Genomic DNA, 18,248 nt, shown 5'->3' on the forward strand with positions numbered 1-18,248 from the left:
CGAGGAATCTTCTTCATGTTTGGTGCAAACCTTCACTCGGTCTCAACATAACATTTTAGTGGTCATGGGTTAAAGATCAGATTTTAAAGATCAGAATTCACCTTGATTGTAGTAATCAATGTGGTTGTCCGCCATGTAATTGACAACTACCTGAAAGTGAACTGGTTTTTAGGAAGTAAAAAACCTACAAGGCAGTGACGGAAATCACGTATATCCCTGTTCACATGTTCTTCATACGGTGTTTTAATGGCATTGTATCTGGGGCCAAAACGACCACTTTTGGAAGTCAGACTCTATTGCGCCACTACTTTTACTGTTTTTCCAGCACTTTAAATAGTCTTGTATTTTTTTTAACAGCTGGGCATGTTGAACATCACAATTGCTCTTGTTTAAGAGAAAGATCCTCTCACCCTGAAATAAAAAAAAAAGAAATATTTACATAACCGATTTACAACTCACAGCCGGTACCAAAGCTACAGCATACTTGGATATCTTTTTCCCAGGGGAGGAATGAATGAATATGCACTGTGAAGAAATGGAGGTTCAACATCAGCCAGCCCCCCCCGTATATTAATTTCCTTTTTAGAAAAATTCCTATCTGCAGGAGACCTTCAGCACTGCAGAAAACACCCATCTGGAATTTTACTGTTGCTTTTATAATCTTATGTCACGTACCCCAATCTGGCTCATTAATCAGGAGTCGCTGGCCACAGGCTGCGTGTAGAGAGGGCTGATAAGTCAGCATGTCCCTAAAGAGAGCCATATGTCCTAGGACTGACTCAGCTATCCCAAGTCTGGAAGTAGAACAAAATCTCCCATTTGCTGCTCTCTTGTGAGAGAACGCCACTGGGAGAGTCACACCAAGAAGAATGGCGAGCTATCGAATGCCACAGAGCTGCGACAACAAAGGGAGAGAAACAGTCAAGTCACTGAAAGTGTTGATGCTGGGATCAGGTTTCCCGCGTTCTGCGTCTCTGTTTACTCCCACAAAGATATTTCACCCGAGGAGCTCCCACTCACCAGCTCTTTCAGCAAGGTGAACCCAAGGTTGAGTTTCCTGGGATATTTCCCCATTAACTCCAGAACAGACCCCAGGCATGGGCCTCCATTCATCTGAAGACTTCTATTCAAATATGCGACTTGAGGCCTTAAATGTTTGTATATTGACCCAGGCAGCGAGAGCGAAACACCTTCATGTTCTGGTTACTATTTAAGCCTTAACAAGAACGAGACGACCAAGGCCCCGCATGCATGGACAGACAACGTCGTAAGCATAAAACTACCTGATGTGCACGGAGCGTAATTCATGTTCAGTTTCATAGGCGTCATGAGAGGAGTACACACACATATATGCCTCGATTGAAAGAAGGGGGGGGGGGGGGGGGGTTTCCATTGGTCTTTAACCCCGATTGCATGACATCTCAAGCGGTTTTTATGAAACTGAAAATGAGAGAAACGTCTTGATAAAGTCTAGACTGTTACGCCCACAAACAAAAGCCATTTAGAAATGACCCAGCTAACTTTCCTTATTCAGTATAATGACAGCTGAGCTTCAAACACAACCCAGGACGCAGGAAAGCCCCACCGCGGACTCATTACATGGAGATAAACTAGTTATTAACGTGCTTAAAGAGGACTTGTCTTACACAAAAACACTGCTTGTCTTATTCCACTGCCCAACAGGCTGGGTGGGGGGGGGCAAACACCTTGTCTCCCATCAAGATGACCACATCTCAGCGCTGACACCTCTCAGGAAAAGGCAGGTGCTGGGATCCACCGAAAAGTCTCTGCCCTTATTGCTCTGTGTTTAGAGTCGATTTCAGAATGGTACTTTCCTCAACCATAGGAGGATTCATTTGCACAAAGATGCAAATACAAGTAAATGATTAAACCTTACACACACACACACACACACAAAACAGAACAAAAACAAAGGTTTTATAGTAAATTTTATACAGTTAAAATTCAAAATGTTACATCAAGATAGACAAACATTGTTTAGAACACTAGAACAAAATGGTCATTTTTCTGTTCTTTCTTTCTTTTTCTCTTTTTTTTTTTTTAAACAAACTTGAGAATGATTTGCCTACAAGCATTTAAGTGGAACTGGCCAACAGGGGGAAACAAAAAAAAAAAAAAAAAAACACACAGTCTGCACCAAAAGATATACTCAACGTAGATAGAGTTAAACAATAGTAGCTGTTCCACGGCCTGGGTTACAGATCCTTTAAAACGAGAGATGTTGGGGGTGGGTGGGCAGGGGGTTTGGGGGGGGGGGGGTAACTTTTAGTTTTTTAACATTAGTTCATCTAAACAAAAAAACAATTGCGTGAGTGAGCATAATTACAGCAAAAATATCCATCGTCAACGTTGTCTACGTCAAATGAAATTTAAGTAGCCTTACCACTTAACATCCTATGGCACTTCAGCATGAATCGAAAGTCTTCTTAAATAAATGGATGAGCGACGTGGACACTAATGAGAAGCCACCACAAAAAGTGTATTTTCGTTTTTTCCTTATGAACACTGCTTTTCTAAAAGGCAATAAAGTACAAAAAGATATTTAACATGTTTTCACCTCTTTTCTAAATGCCTCTGAAGTTAAGTTTCCTGTTTCGTCTCTTCAGGATCCTTTCTGTTCAGCAGCTCCTTCCCTTCACAAAATGCAATTGTGAAGCTCTTCTGACCATGTGACATCACAAAGGCTCCAAGTGTCATAAAAGCTTAAAAAAATAACCAACCGTGTGTCAATGTTCTACAGAAGTGGGAATAAGGTCTTTGTGAACGTAGAGCCGCTCACTGCGACTGGTCAGCGCAGCCTTCCATCGGGCTGGCAGCCGCTCCCTCGTCGTTGCTGCTGTCCACCTCCGGCTCCATCATGCTCTCGTCATCTAGACGCTGGCTGGTGTAGTCAGTGATTTCCAGGAAGCCGCTGGGTTCCACCACAACGTTCGACTGACTTGAGTCGGGCATTATGGAGTACTGTGGGATAACCTGGAGAAAGAGGACCCAATTTTTTATATTATGCATCCAAAATCTGCATCACTTGACTTTTAATTCAATACCAGTGTTTGATTATTTATCCCCTATTGTGAATTTATTTTATTTTTTAAATCGGTCTCTTGGTCCCCTAATACCGTATCTGAAGTCTCTTTCTGAGATTCAGCCTTGGTGCAGAATTACAGCCACTTTGATCAAGTCCCACAATTAGATTTCTCAGGATACACCATTTTGGTGTCTGTAGCTTTAAATGCTAATGAGGAGGAGACAGGCGAAATGAAGAGAGCAGCCTATAGAAATTGAGTGGGCATTCACAGAAATTAGGTCATCATCAACATCCACCAACAACAATGTTTGCTGCAGACAGGAAGTCGTGTCAACATTTTTTTTCAGAAAATAAATTATCAGTTGTTACAGGGACAGTTTCACTAAAGACACTCAGGGTAAAGTGTCTTGCTCAGGGACACAATGGTAATAAGTGGGGTTTGAACCTGGGTCTTTTAGTTCATAGGTCAGTGTGTTAACCACTAGGCTACTACCACTTTTACCACTACTGGTTCTAAAAAAATACATTTGTGTTCATTTTTATAACCAATCACAGAGCACATTTGGAAGCCGTGATTATCACTGGAGATACTTTTTTTTAGGGGAGGGGTAGGAAATTCTCTGGTAGGAAAAAGCATGAGAAAGGGGAGGTAATCTTTCCCCTTAAGACATCATAAGGGGACAAATTCCAGATCTGACCGTCTGAGCTGCCGCTCTCTGAACAGTGAAGCAGAATGGATAAAACACTCTTTACACCTATTGCCATTTCTAGCCACTGCAGGACCATAGACAGGCTAGGGGAACTCCTATTAATGGCTGGTGTAGTCATAATAGTCATGACAGGGGACCTTTTAACAATTGTATAAATGTTGTGTACTCTAGTGTTTTGATGAAAGCGTGAAAGGTGGTGTGCTGTGTTTTTTTGTATGTATATTATGGCATCTACAAAAGCCAAACTAGGACAAGATTGTTTATAAAAAATAATAATAATAATAATAAAAAAAATCCCAAAATGAACACCAGGTTCTGAAGTGGGTCTGAGGGTCACTGGTACCTCTATGACATCCACATCTTTGCTCTTCTGGGCGGTGAGGCTCTGTATGCGGCTAAACTGGCCATGCTGCTGTTTGGGGTGGTGGAGGGCCGACCCTGAGCTGCTAATGAGTGACGAGGCGGCGGTGGAGCTGAAGGAGCCACAGTCACTGGACGAGTCCACCACCATGGGCTCGGCGCTGGGGTCAATCTCCGCCTCCATCATGGAGATCTTGAGGATGTCGGACACAGAGGATTTCTCTGGGTTCATGCCAGAGCTGGCCTCAGGGAGGAGTTTGGCTGCTGCCTCGGCGCTGCTGGAGACAGGGGGTGACTGGTGGCTGCCGAAAGTGATTTTTGTCACAGTGGCTCCTTGAGTGATGATGGGCTGCTGAACCTGTTAGGGCAAATAAAAAAATGACTTTTGGTGGCATTAAAATTGCCACTATGCACTTGCATGCCTCCAACAACATTCTACTACATGCGTTGTTGCCGTCTCATATAATAACTGTACATGGAGTGTTGAAATCGTTGCATTATTGATGCATTGCGATGGAGACGTGACGGTTGGTGGACGGTTGAACATCATAATGAATCAATTATTGAGGCATTAATAATAATAATCAAATGAAGTTTCACCCCTCTAAACTGTACTGGTATTGAGTGCCCTGCTTAGTGTCCCAGTGCACTGATGCAGCTACGTCCAGTTAAATACTACTACAGTAAATCTAAAACGAGGTCAAGAAAATCAGCTGAAATCATGGATTAAGCAAAAAAATATCTGACAAATGTATTATTTATTTTTTTGTAAACCGAAAACTCAACCAAAACCGTGGGTTGCGCATTAATGAGTCAGAGGTCAAAGTTCAACAATATTCTGCAGATGCTTGCGGAGTGTCGCTAAAACGATGAGATGTGTTTGGCCTGTGAGGGTCTGTAGTGGACTCAGTTGTCACGGTGACTGAAAACTTTAATCCGTGTGAAATGAGTATAAATAATTGAATAATCGTGACCTTGGAGTGGCAAAATCTAAATCTTTTCATCCTTCAGTGAAAATTTCATTGAGGAGCCAAATTGAATGCGGGGGGCATCATAAATGCACTAACCTGGCCAGACGAGGTCTTATCCGAAACCACGGGGTGGTGTGCCTGCAGGGGTGGTGGCTGGGAGAGCTGAGTGTGGATGTTGGGCCTGTTGTGTGAGGTGGGTGCCTGCTGCAGCTTGGGCAGCTGGGGGGTGTGGGGAGCTTTCACAGACAGGACCTGGACCACAGGCTGCCCACCCGAGGCCAGGGGTGGCTTCTCCTTCACAGAAGCGCTCGGCTGTGTGGAGGCTTTGGGTGGTGGATGCTCATGAGGTACAGGAGCTCTCTTGACTGAGGATGGAGAAGAGGTGGAAGGCGAGGAGGAGGGTGGAGGTTTGATCTGCTGAGGCTGTGTGGAGTGAGGAGTGGGTCGGCTTGGCTCTGGCTGGGCTGCCTGGGAGCTTCCCTGCTGAGACGGAGGCTGGGAAGATGGCTGTGACGACCTGTAAAACAGCCCTGTCTGGGGATCTAGAGTGTCACCCTCCAGCTCCCCTTCCTCCACAACCTGCTCCTCGGTCTGTTTGTTGTGCATCACGGCGGTTCCTCCAACCTGCAGAAGAAAAGAGATCCTAATGAGCTTGGTGTCGGGCAACAGAAAACAAGGGCTGGTCACCAGCAGAGAGCTCTCTGGGGAATTTCTCACCTGTGGTGGCACTAGACGAGTGACTGTCACAATGGAGGACGTTGGGCCGGTGGTTTGGCACGAAACCACCTGTGGTTGGCTGGAGGACAGAGTTACTTCGCTGACCACAGTGCCAACTGAAGGACTGCCTGTGGAGGTCTTGCCTGCAGTAGAGGAAGAGAAAAAAAATGCAATATTTTACTGTTGGAAATCATTAATATTAGTCATTGTCCAAATGCTCAGCCTCTAAAACTGTATGAAATAAGAATTAAAAATGTCAAGACTGGATACATACTTGCTGATTGGCTTTAAAGATTATGAACAATCCTTTTATTTATTTTTAAAGTTAGCTGTTTATCATGTTGTATTCTCATCCGCACCAATAAAAGGTTTATATTGAAAAACTCTCAGTTTACTACAGACCTACATAGCATCTATTGGACAAAATGATTGAAACACACAAGTTAAAAGACACATACATTTTTGCTTCTAGGGTTAATGATGCTCAATGCTGCAGTAAATGTACATTTACACTGTTTAAATTGATTATTTAGAAAAATGCCAATTCCCAAAACATTGCTTGTACCCATTTGTTTACATGGTGACACTTTTTCTGTTTCTTTATGACAAGTCCAAAAACACATTTAATAAACATTTCTAGAAAATGCAAGTTCCTATAATTGAAAACAGAACTAATATATACTAATATATATATATAAATATGCTTTTATATATATTTTATATATATATATGTGTGTGTGTGTGTGTGTGTGTGTGTGTGTGTGTGTGTGTGTGTATAAAAATACCTTATGACCTGGAAAATAATAGGTACTTTTTCATAATACCAGATGGCAGAAAATTAAGAAAAAGAAACTGAAGGCAGTAATCTAGACCGAAAGGATAATTTTAGAACATATGAAACATTATTAATGTTTCATATGAAACACTATTAATACATAACAACATGTATACATAGCCTTGCATAACATTAACACAGCCAAAATATGTGCTTACATATGTTTATTTCAGGACATAAACAGCCCTAGCCAAGTATATCGGTTGACATGGATTTGTAAGGGCACACACTGCTCCCCGGACGCCTGTCACGTCTGCTCACTAAGGGTGATGGTTAAAAGCACAGGACACATTTCGTTGTGTGCACCGTGTGCTGTGCTTCACAATGACAATCACTTCACTTTCACTATTAACAATATTATTTAAATTGCATGCACTCTGTTCTTTCCAGCAGGGTTGGCACAAAGGAGGAAAACGAAAACGAAAATAAAATAAAAAAAAAAAAGAAAAACCCTACAAGATTACATGTTATCAAATGACACCAGCCTCCTACGTCATGTGGGCTGACTCCTGGTGGAAAGCCCACCTAAATCCCTGCTGTTCATGCTAACAGTTCCATAACACACAAATTGCTGGTACCTAACCCAGGAGAAAAGGAGGGCTCATACCGGCTGATGGGTGGTCCGGCAAGGCTTCTGACTCCCCCTGTCCTGGGGGCTCAGGGGACTGCCTTTTGTCCTGGGCCATCTGAATGGGGACAGCCATCTGGCTCAAGTCAATTGTGTGCTGACGGGGTTTGGGCTCCACCTTCTCTTTGACTGTATTAAAGACAAGGCTTTTATTAAAGAAAAATCTACAAATGAAAGGGGAATAGCAGGGAAAGCCCCGTACTTCCTGGTGCGAAATAAAGCTCCACAGCTGATCAGTATGATGTAACGTAGTGTTGACACACACAAACAAACTCACACACACACACACGTAATAGAGGCAAAGGTTACTACAATCAAACATTTTAATCTGCAGAGGAAAACTAAACTGTACCTGTTGTCTGCTGCAACTCCAGCAGAGCTTTGATTGTGGAAGTGGCAGACTGGGACTCTCCTGACACGTCCTGGTAAATAATTGTGGGGCTTGTTTCCATAGCAACCTCATGCTCAGGCCATTCCTGGCCCCTGGATGCAATTACATGTACCACTGGCTGAAGCTCTGTAACATTAAAGATCCCCCCAAAATTGTTCTTAATAAATAATAATAATGGACCCTAAGTGAATTATAAGGTGAACAGGCCTGAGGAATAACTAATAACTGAACCAATAAATAGGTTGCTTAATAATGAGCCTGTGGTCAGCTACCGCTTTGCAGCGTTTCGGCAGATGGGGAACTGCTCTCCGTGGTAGAATCGTCTTTCAGCGCCCCCTCCTGGCCAGAGGCAAGGCCTGATTCTGCCGCTCGAGAAACCTGCTGCAGCGTCTCGCTCACCAGCTGCCGGGTCTGTTCACTCACTACGGCCGTCTGAAAAGTCATGGGCTTGGGCTTGATGAGAACCTGGAAGAAACACGGTGAGATGCTGATAAGCGCTCGATTCACCACTGTGTGTCTGATGAGGCGAAGGACGTCCAGCTTACTTGCGTCTTCCCCTGCTGTCCATACACTATTTTGGTAGGGATGATCTTGGTGGTGGTTGTAGGCTGTACCCCTGAGCCCATGCTTTTAGGCTGCGTGACAATCATTTTGGTTATGGGCCGAGAGGCTGTGATGATGGCTGGTTTTGCTCCAGGAACTGCCTGCAGCGTCTTCTCACCCTGTTCACAGGGATAGATTTAAAACAAATGACAAAAAAAATAATTAACATGCTCTGCATGATGCGTACAGGAGTACTACTGTGTCAGGAAATTGTGACATGTTTTCATATGTATTTCTACTGTCAAGTGTTCAAAAAAATGAAGAAAAAATAAAGCTAAATAGATAAAATGAAAAAAATACAATGGTGAAGCATCATAAAAGTTAAAACCTCCACTGGTTAAATGTATGGCTGATATGTCAAAGCCAGTTGCAAAGCTGGAAATGGAATAAACAAAAACACCCAGACAGGGTTCAGTATAAAATTATACAGACTGTATAGACTTTATTACCATTCCCCTATACATGACATGTGTTGCTCATGCTGGATCTCATCTATTGCAGACATGGCGACATTTGCTCACCCCAGCATTTAACAGAGTTGTTACGACATTTTTCCCAGGCAGGCCTTGGATTGTAGTTCCTTTTCCTGTTGTCTTCTGGACCACTATGACGTTGGGCTTAGATGTCATAGGTATAGTGGTTATTTTTGTGGTGGTCCCTGAAATTGAGAATGGAGGGAGGAAAAAAGTGAAGTTCAAAATTCAGACAGAATTTCCATAATGGAAAAGCGTGATGGCCTTACCAGACACTATATTACTGCTGATTATTTTTCCCCCAAGCGTTGCCAGAGACTTGGGCACCACGGTGATGATGCTGCCACTGGTGGTCTTCACATAGGTTGCCCCACCTGCTGAAGTTGCCATTCGTGCTCCTACGGTAGGACTGACTGTAGGTCGGGAGTAGGTTGCCTGCGTGCCTTCAGGAAAAAGAATGAAATGATGCTATGATGTCTTCCAAATCTGTATTCATCTTGACCATCAAAACACATTGTGTACTCCAGTGAAATGTTTTAACCATTTCTCAATGGGAGATTAAGTATGATGAAATGCTAATGTACACAAATCTTAAGACTTAAATTTGCAAGTTTAAACTGCAAAATGAAGATAAGGCAATTGATTGAAAACTACATTTCATTAACTGACCAGGAGTTTAAAGGTCCCCTAACATTAATATGAGTTCCCTGTCTATGGTCCTGCAGTGGCTAGAAACAGTGATAGGTGTAGAGAGCTTTGGCCATTCTGCTTCATCGTTCAGAGAGAAACAAAAGACTTCAGATACAGTATTAGGGGACCAACAAGACCGATATAAAAGCAAAGATTTGGCTTTTGTGGCATCAAGCAGTCCTAAACAACTTTTTTGAGTGGTGCTGCTCACTAGTGTTTTGACATTTAACCCCAACTGAAACTGTGATCATCGCACCTGTGGGTGTTGTCACAAGCTTTGTGGTCATGATTGCTCCATTGCTACTGACGACCATGATGGGTGAGGTGCTGCTGCTGGGCAGCTGGGTGGAGGAAGGCTTTGGGAGGATCTTGCTGGGCTGCACCTGCTGGGTGATGATCTTCACTCCTGAAACGTGTTAAAGTTACATTTACTGCCCTGTACGGTGGGCCATGCAGGGACGGGGCGTGGCCGGCAATGCTCACCAGACTCCTGCTTTATCTGGATGGTGGGTTTGCTGCCGGGGGGCGTTGTCGAGGTCTGGCCAGACCCCACGGGAGAGGAGATGGGTGAGCTCAGTTGCAGCTGTTTGGGGGACTGCTGGTGCTGCTTGGGAAACTGGGCGATGATCTGAGTCGGGGAACCCACCAGGGTCTTCGGCGAGGGAAGCCTTGCTGAGGCCACTTTGACCGCAGCAGAGGTGGCACCTACACACACACACACAAACACACACACCTCTTCAGTGCTTTTAAACAGATTTAATGGCAAACTTACTAGCACACATACCCTGTGCTAATGTTGACATGACCACAGATGGCGTGGAGGACACCACAGAGGTCACAGCTACTGTGCTGGGGTTTGAAGAAAGGCTGGAGCTGGCTGGGATAACCACAGTCTGCTTCTGACTGGAGGACGACAGAATGGAGGTGGACACCAGCTTGGACATTGCTGCATAGTTGTGTGACTTTGACAGGATGTTGGGCACAAAGCTGGAGCTGGGAGACGTTGTCACAATAATCACCTAGAAGGGGGAAAAAAAAACACAGACACTTTACTCCTGAAGAGCAAGGCGCATCTTCTCTCGCTGCATGAGCTATGAACTGACCTTCTGCGTCGGGGTGTTGGTGGTCTGGGTGGTGGGCTTGGTGAAGGTGATCTTGACCGGTGACATGTGCGGTGGAAGGGAGTTCGCGATGCTCTGCATGATGCTCATTTTAGGGCTGCCACTGACTGGGACAGTGATCGTTTTGGAGATGGGAGGGGCCACCTTGGGGACTTCTTTTAACAACACCGGTGACGAGCCCGAAGAGTTGGTGCGCCGACGCTTGCGGGGCTTTTCATCCTCCTCTGTGCAGCTCACACCTGACCAGGTTTACAGAGAAAATGACCATTAAGGGAAATACAATAAAGACAAAGGGCTGTATTTTCTACAAGAGTTATTAGGAGTGTTTAGAATGACGGAAAAAGGGAGGAATAAGGAAGCAGGTAGTGTGAGAGGCATTAGTGGGCTCTTTCCCTCTTCACATTTCATATAAAGAAATAAAAACATCATTCAAGGTGTCAAGAGATGATTGCACAGCAATAAAAATTGCCAGGGGGGGTAGTGAGTTTACCCTCTCCAGGATAGAGACAACCAGGAATATGGCAGATGAGAAAAAGTTTAAAGGAGTTCCACTCACTCTTTACATAAACTGTGCTGCCACTGGGGAGCACCACCACATTGGAGGCAGGGCTGGCTGGCCGGGGAGACTTGAGAGCTGCAGCTGCACTTCCGCTTGGTGCAGTGGCGCTAGTGGGTGTGGATGTAGTGCTTGTGTAGGAGTAGCAAACAACCACTGCAAGCAATGAACAAAATCAAAGTTTTAGCATTCACACAATTCAAATACATCATGTACAGGAGGGGCTCTCCAGCTTTAGACACGAATTTCTTATCCTTTAAGTGCTCCACACACATTCAGGCCATGCATTCGTATTCGGTTACACTACCATGTCAGGAAGTCAGATATTTTCACTTGCGTGAATTAGTTACCTTCCTTGTTGCCCGTCTCCGCAGGCAGGAGGAGGGATGAGTTCTGGTGAGCTGTTGCATTGGCTACAGTGTTGGCAGTGACAGTGAATGCCGTCTGCGGAACCAACCTGGGCATGAGAGGGACAAGTCTCCGCCCTTCAATGGACCACTCAGAAGAACTATTTGGTCCAGACATACTACAAAGAGGTAAAAGAACAGAACAGACAACAAACATATAAGAAATCTACCCTTTCCCTATAACATTTTCCCATATATCAAATTAAAAGACGCTATAACTCACTGATGTGCGATGGTCGTAAGGCGTTCATCATTGACAGCCCTGCGGACTTCAGCACGGTGGCGCTCTGTTGAGATGCTAAATGTGGAAGCAAGGCGATGTGATGTGTCATATCAGCATATGCATTCTCTTATAATACTACACACCATTTATCACGACCTGTACCTGAGAACTTTTGTGAGCTCCCCAAGAAGATCTTTCTTATCCTTTGTGAGATCTCCTTGCGCCCTGAGAGCACTAATGACACCTGCATATGCCTCCAACTCTGCAGACAGAGAGATCAACTGAACTTCTCATGAACACCTAGCTCCTTCAATCCAGCATGGCAACAGACTGAAATGTGAACTGGTGTTGCCAATATGGATATTTTACCAAGCTTGCGGAGGATTCTTTTACACTCATCTCTTCCAAGGTCAAGGAGGGTGGGCCACACTACAGGCATAGTGCCGACCAGCTCGGGTTTCTCCTGCTGGATCATCAACTTGTCTGAGAACACAGAAAATGCAAATAAACAGCTTGCTCTCTTTAAACCAGAACTTGGTGGGCAGATGGAATTGGAAGTTTTGAACAAGCGCTTCTGCGTCGCTCACCTCTCAGAGGGCGCTGCTGCTCAGCGAGGTGGTAAGAAACTGCTTCAGGCTTCAAAAGAGAAACGACCAGTTAAAAACTTCCACTTTATAGGGGAGCACAGAGGTCGCGAGGGCAACCGAATTAGAACTACAGTCACGAATGGCTATTCCTGCAATTCAGATATTGAAATTACAACTACAAGTAAACCATATCACCTCCACAAAATGAACACGACCTGCGTGGAAAGAATGAATTGCGACGCTGCAACCACGTCTCAGTAGCTCCCTTGTTTACAGGGCCGAGATCAAGACAACCGATGGTTCGTAAGGCACAGTACAGTGCTTTAAATTAGGTTCGGTTTTCTTTATTTGTGCACCTTGCACGAACCATTTCACACGTTCAAGAACTTTAAAAGGCAGATTGAGACGTCCAGAAAGTAGACAAGTGTATGTGCGTTTGACCGCTTAATAAAAAATCTAATAGGCTCTTGTGCAGACACCTTCCTGCCCACCATGCAGGTTCGTTGATGGATCTTACGATGTAAACTCATTCTCAGGATGCACATCGTGAGTCTCCATCTAAGAGGTTAAATGCTGTGGCTTTTCTCTCACGAAACGACTGCATCAGTCGAACCGGGGGCTAGGTAGCATGTTGTGAAAAATCCCCGCCGCGTCCTAGTTATAGAGCACAGTCACAAACGTCTTCAAATTTGCCCACAAGAATAAAATATATCAGGTCTAAGCAGAACATTGTCTGTAAACACTGACATTCAAATGCAGAAGAATGCTAGTCAGCTAATCAGTAGGCTAGGTAGGTTTATCTTACAGGTCACTGAAGTTCCGTTGTCACAACAGCTCCAAACCGTAATATCCAGATGTAACAACATTGTAGTCCATTAATGTGTTCCTGCGGGTAGCTGTATTTAAACCGATTAGGTCATGTTAGCCATTTTATTGGGCATCATCTTCTATTTCTTCTACAATTCCGCCATGATCAATGAACGCCAAAACATTCGGGCCTGAGTCAAACAGAGGTGTCCACAAATGTGCCTGACTGTGTCTTACACTTCCTTCAAAATATGGGTGTAATTAAAATGAATACAAAATTATGAAGAGGTGCGATGAGCTTAATTTAAATAGTTTCATATAAGAAACAATGCAAAAATCTGTAATCTACGTATTTCTATTTCATTATGTTTTGGGCAATTCTGTTACAATCAATGCACGGACCCCCAGTAGCGCTGTTGACGCGCTTTTGTACGGGTTCTGTTGTTGTGTCAGAGCTTCGCAGATTTCTCGAATAACTTATGCACGTTATTAAATTATTCAGTGATCATTTAATAATTCGCAAGAAACTCTTGTGCCATAGGGTATATAGTCCACTCAAACCTCGAAAACGTGGTACGTTTGATTATTATTGTTTTTTTACATTTGGTATTTGAAACTGTACAAAGTGCCCCAGCGGTTTTGAACAAATGTACAAATTCGTTCAACTTGATCATTGCCATGTTATATGTAGTTGCTGTTGTTAAATGCTGAGATATATGCATTTCAGATAAAGCACTTATTATTATGAAATACGAAGGCTATATTAATTATTCAGATGAGCAAACTTTATTATTGCATATCACGGTAAACTAAAAAAATAACGTTATTAATACACAAGAAACTACAAACACGTCTAAAGACACTGTACATGTTCAGCATTACTGTGAATTACTTTTGAAACAATGTGCAATCCTCACTACGTCACACTGTATATAAAACCTTACCTAGTCATTTATTCCGTCATTTTGTAATTTGTGCAATTTGTGTATTTTTCTACATACATGTCTGCACTGAAGGAGTTGCTTTTAATCTCATTGTACATGCCTACAGTGACAATAAACGGCATTCTGTTCTATTCTAAACATGCCATTGATCCCAGAAGTCTTAGGAACTGCTTCAACAGAAACGATGAATGTCACCAAATACATAAATTATTCTCAACATCAATCATAAGACATGATAAAACAGCATCATCATCATCAGTGGTGGGGGGCAGTGGTGGCCTAGCGGTTAAGGAAGCGGGCCCGTAATCAGAAGGTTGCCGGTTCAAATCCCGATCCGCCAAGGTGCCACTGAGCAAAGCACCGTCCCCATGCACTGCTCCCTGGGCGCCTGTCATGGCTGCCCACTGCTCACTCAGGGTGATGGGTTAAATGTAGAGGACAAATTTCACTGTGTGCTGTGCTGCTGTGTATCACATGTGACAATCACTTCACTATTATCACTATTATTATCTCAGGGGAAAGTTTTCTTTTTAAAAATGCACATTAATCATGGATAATTTAAATTAGTCCAAACTTAAATGTCTGCATTAAAACATTATTTATTTCCAGAAAATCTGGTTGTTGTATACATAGATATCTTTGATATGTCTTTGGTGTATAATAAGCTGAATTTTATAGTTGAAATCTGCACCACATACTTCATCACTTGCAGGTAAAATAGTGAGTAATTTTTAATTAAATAAATGATTCTGTAAATCAAATTTAAATGAAAAGAACTGCACAATCACAGTATTCACAAATAGCATGAAAAGCAATTCAGATTCAAAATAACAGCAATAAAAATTATAGTAAAGCAAGTTTGCACAACAACCGCAAACTTAATTCAATCAGTTGATGGGATTGGGAAGAACCACTCGTGTTTAATACTGCTCATGATGGCTGCAGTGTGATGGGAATCTGCATAATCAATATAAAATACAGCATCATGTGCATTTCATTAACACTAACACAATATTACAGCAAGAATCCAGAGTACTACACAAATTCAACAGGTAGATTTAATTATGAAAAAAAAAAAAAAAAAAACATTTATTTTAATTCATACATATCACCTCTGTGCAAATACTGCATTTTTTTATTTTGCCATACAATGCCTGTGCCCATAAATGATTCTTGTCCCATGTGTTTTGTCTGCCACCATGATGGAAAAATGTATCTCACCGTAACAATCATTCAGAGGAAACTACTGCCACGAGTCAACGGTATAAATTTCTGTGCCTGTTGGCCTCCAATTTCTGCAACATACAATGCCCCAGTTTTGAGGTCAACATCCACTAGGTGGGGTTTAATGTCCTCTGCAAGCTGTATGACACTGGTCACCCTACACTGACCAATCCCTCCCACGGGAGGGGCTTCCAGCAGGGATACCTGATTGGTGTTTAACTGAGCCACAACAAAATACTTCTGGTCAGCAGTCAACCTGGAAAATCAGAGGGGTGTCCCCCTATTAGTTCAAGCTGCTCTTATATAGTTATATACATAGTATAAGCATAGTATTAGTATGTGTAATCTAGCACTTTTTAGTAATATAGTATTCCTTTTTTCCACTAATAAAAGGAAGCGGGTAAAATAATCTCATACACACATCAACAACTTCATTGCCTTTTTAGTCTTACCTCACAGAGTAAGGTGCATCATCATCAAAGCAGCTGCCCCATGATCCAAGCCAGTCTCCTGTTACAGAATTGAACACTTGTATTCGCTTATTTCCTCTGTCTGCAACCCACACCTGCAAAATAAAAAATGGGAAATGTTAGGTGAAAATGCATGGGAAAAAAATTGCACAAAATGTACTCCAATAGCTTCCAGAGGAAGAGATACATACACGCTGATAATAATCTACGGCCACACTGTGGGGAATGTTGAACTGCGCCAGGCCCTGGCCCTTCTCGCCATGCATCCACAAGACCTGAAGATCTGAGAGGGACATCCAGTTAGAAAACACCAGGAGCATTAACTTTTTAAATTAAATTGTAATCATGATAAATATCAACATCTATAAGAACCTTTGGATAATTTGATGAGACGATTGTTCATGCCACCATCACCATCAACTATATAAATCTCCCCTGAACTGTGGACGAAAATTTCGGCAGGCTGGTCAAACTGAAGCGGGTTCAGGTTAGATCCAGGCTTTCCGGGCGTGCCCAGAACTTGCAGAAGTTTTCCTGAAGGGCTGTACTGCTTGATAGTATGACCATATGCACCTAAGGGAAATTAAGAGAAAAAAAATGAAATGTGCACAGCATGGATTTTTTAAACATAAATCAGTTTTTCCCATAAGAAAATACCTTTTCCCACATCAGTAATCCACACCGTGGGGTTTGCAGTTGCATTGGCAAGGAATATTCCATGGGGTTCTTCTAATGTACTGGTGTTCCAAGCTTGCAGGAAGTCACCATCGGTGCTGAAGACAAGCACTTTTGGTACATTTTCCCCCCTCTGTTTTGAAACCCACTTATTATTACTATTGTTCTACGCAGATGAAATATGTCAGTTTGAGGGCTATGTGAGTTGACACTCACCTGTGCAACATACACCAAGCCTTCGATATGGTCGACCGCCACTCCAAACACTTGACCAGTGAAGTATTCTGTGTATTTAGGCCAAGCGATGTCCAGTTTGTACAGAGGTTTCCCCATCTGTCCGGCGTCAGATTTCAGTGCTGCAGTGGTGGTCTGCTGGAGTACAGGATCGTGCTCTGCTTTACTGCACTAATCCAAAACTCAGATCTGGAACCACTTTATCTCAAGCAAACTTAGTTGAGGCCACTCGTTTTTTTTTTTAACATTTGATGCAACCTCAGATTATATATTTTACAGTCACTTAAATGCAGCCCTGTCAGCTCCACCCAATTTTGTTTTTACTTATAATTTACAGATGACTTGCACAACGGAAACTAAAACTATTCATCAATCTGACAAAAGACAGACACAAATTGTATTTGATAGTGTTATTCCCTTTTATTTTGCACCTCGTTTTTAGTGAATGGCCACTGTGTTGCATACGTGCGATCTTTCAGCATTTAGCGATGAGGTTGATGTTCCTGCATGTGCAGTCTGACGAAATATATCCGTCTTTCTCATTGATATGTCCACATTTCTAACCACAAGTACGTAGTAGAATTTCCAGACATGCACTTGACATTCGAGTTAGCGAATGATAACGGGCAGAGCTGTTTTTTTTAATGATAGAGTAATTTAAATATAGAGGACATATGGAGCAGACATATCAAGTGGCCAACACTGTAACACTTTATCAAACACAAAAAGCACCGGTATCCACCAAAATGGCAGACGTGTTATGAGGAAGAAGTACGCTTACCGGTGAAAAGATGGTGCTGTATAAAACTACCATTAACAAGAACACTGCAGCCATCATGAGCAGTATTAAACTCGAGTGGTTCTTCCTTTTCATTCAAGGTTTCCGTATAAAAAGCGGTTTTCTACGTCACTCCACGCTGACACAAGCCCACCGCTTCTTCGCGTCCGCGGTTCTCGTTACTTCCTGTTTTGATCACGTGACGGTCACGTTGCATTGATCCGCAGAGACGTTCGTTTGCGGCGAGAACACCGACTCGCAATGCAAAAGCCGAATCTATTTTTACTAAAGCAATAGCGAGGACAGAGTCAGTCATCATATGTCGGCAAAGGAAAATAATCTGTTCATTTGTCTCATACCATGGCGAGACATTTAAATGTCAAGCTGTTTTCCATGCTATGGGGTTGTAGATGTTTGCTATTTACTTTACTTCCCTTAGCAGACGCTTTTACCCAAAGCGGAATACACCAGCAATTCTCGTTCGGTTTCTATAGATTTTGAGTTTACAAAACTAAGAGCCCTGATAAGGCCTAACTTGTCAGAAAAAGAACTCAGAAATTGTAAAGTGCTAGTCGAAAAAAAATAATTGTGCGAGTGTTAGTGCTATTGTCACTGTCACAGTGGGGTAGTGGTGGCCACTGAGCAAAGCACCGTCCCCACACACTGCACACTGCTTGTCATGGCTGCCCACTGCTCACCAAGGGTGATAGTTAAATACAGAAGACATGTTTCACCGTGTGCTGTACATCATAATGACAACCACCTCACTTTAATTCACTTGTTTACAATATTGTGTAT

General features: G+C 42.9%; 2 protein-coding genes across 3 annotated transcripts; both read right to left on the bottom strand.

The window, feature by feature from the left end:
* Positions 1 to 1,932: 1,932 nt before the first annotated feature.
* emsy (EMSY transcriptional repressor, BRCA2 interacting) lies at positions 1,933 to 13,325 on the bottom strand. The gene is made up of 21 exons (XM_028983367.1): positions 13,124 to 13,325; positions 12,319 to 12,367; positions 12,101 to 12,214; positions 11,894 to 11,993; positions 11,732 to 11,806; positions 11,452 to 11,627; positions 11,102 to 11,257; positions 10,528 to 10,784; positions 10,209 to 10,443; positions 9,908 to 10,129; positions 9,681 to 9,830; positions 9,004 to 9,177; positions 8,783 to 8,919; positions 8,204 to 8,380; positions 7,931 to 8,123; positions 7,620 to 7,784; positions 7,247 to 7,396; positions 5,805 to 5,947; positions 5,184 to 5,711; positions 4,100 to 4,474; positions 1,933 to 2,994 (listed from the first exon to the last, which is right to left on the bottom strand). Exons 3-21 carry the CDS (start codon positions 12,204 to 12,206, stop codon positions 2,797 to 2,799), a joined length of 3,717 nt encoding a protein of 1,238 aa, XP_028839200.1. The 5' UTR covers positions 12,207 to 12,214; positions 12,319 to 12,367; positions 13,124 to 13,325; the 3' UTR covers positions 1,933 to 2,796.
* A 1,325-nt stretch (positions 13,326 to 14,650) lies between these two features.
* LOC114792791 (NHL repeat-containing protein 3-like) lies at positions 14,651 to 17,644 on the bottom strand. Of its 2 annotated transcripts, none has more exons than XM_028984233.1 (7): positions 17,454 to 17,644; positions 16,655 to 16,807; positions 16,421 to 16,571; positions 16,136 to 16,336; positions 15,955 to 16,046; positions 15,746 to 15,858; positions 14,651 to 15,549 (listed from the first exon to the last, which is right to left on the bottom strand). In XM_028984233.1, the coding sequence occupies exons 1-7, from the start codon at positions 17,544 to 17,546 to the stop codon at positions 15,303 to 15,305; spliced, it is 1,050 nt and encodes a 349-aa protein (XP_028840066.1). In that variant the 5' UTR covers positions 17,547 to 17,644; the 3' UTR covers positions 14,651 to 15,302. The 2 variants fall into 2 exon arrangements, with proteins under 2 accessions (XP_028840066.1, XP_028840065.1); XM_028984232.1 differs by having other exon boundaries at positions 16,655 to 16,810.
* Positions 17,645 to 18,248: the final 604 nt, after the last annotated feature.

Source organism: Denticeps clupeoides, chromosome 6 (genome assembly GCF_900700375.1).
Source record: "Denticeps clupeoides chromosome 6, fDenClu1.1, whole genome shotgun sequence".
In the NCBI taxonomy this organism is placed as follows: Eukaryota; Metazoa; Chordata; class Actinopteri; order Clupeiformes; family Denticipitidae; genus Denticeps; species Denticeps clupeoides.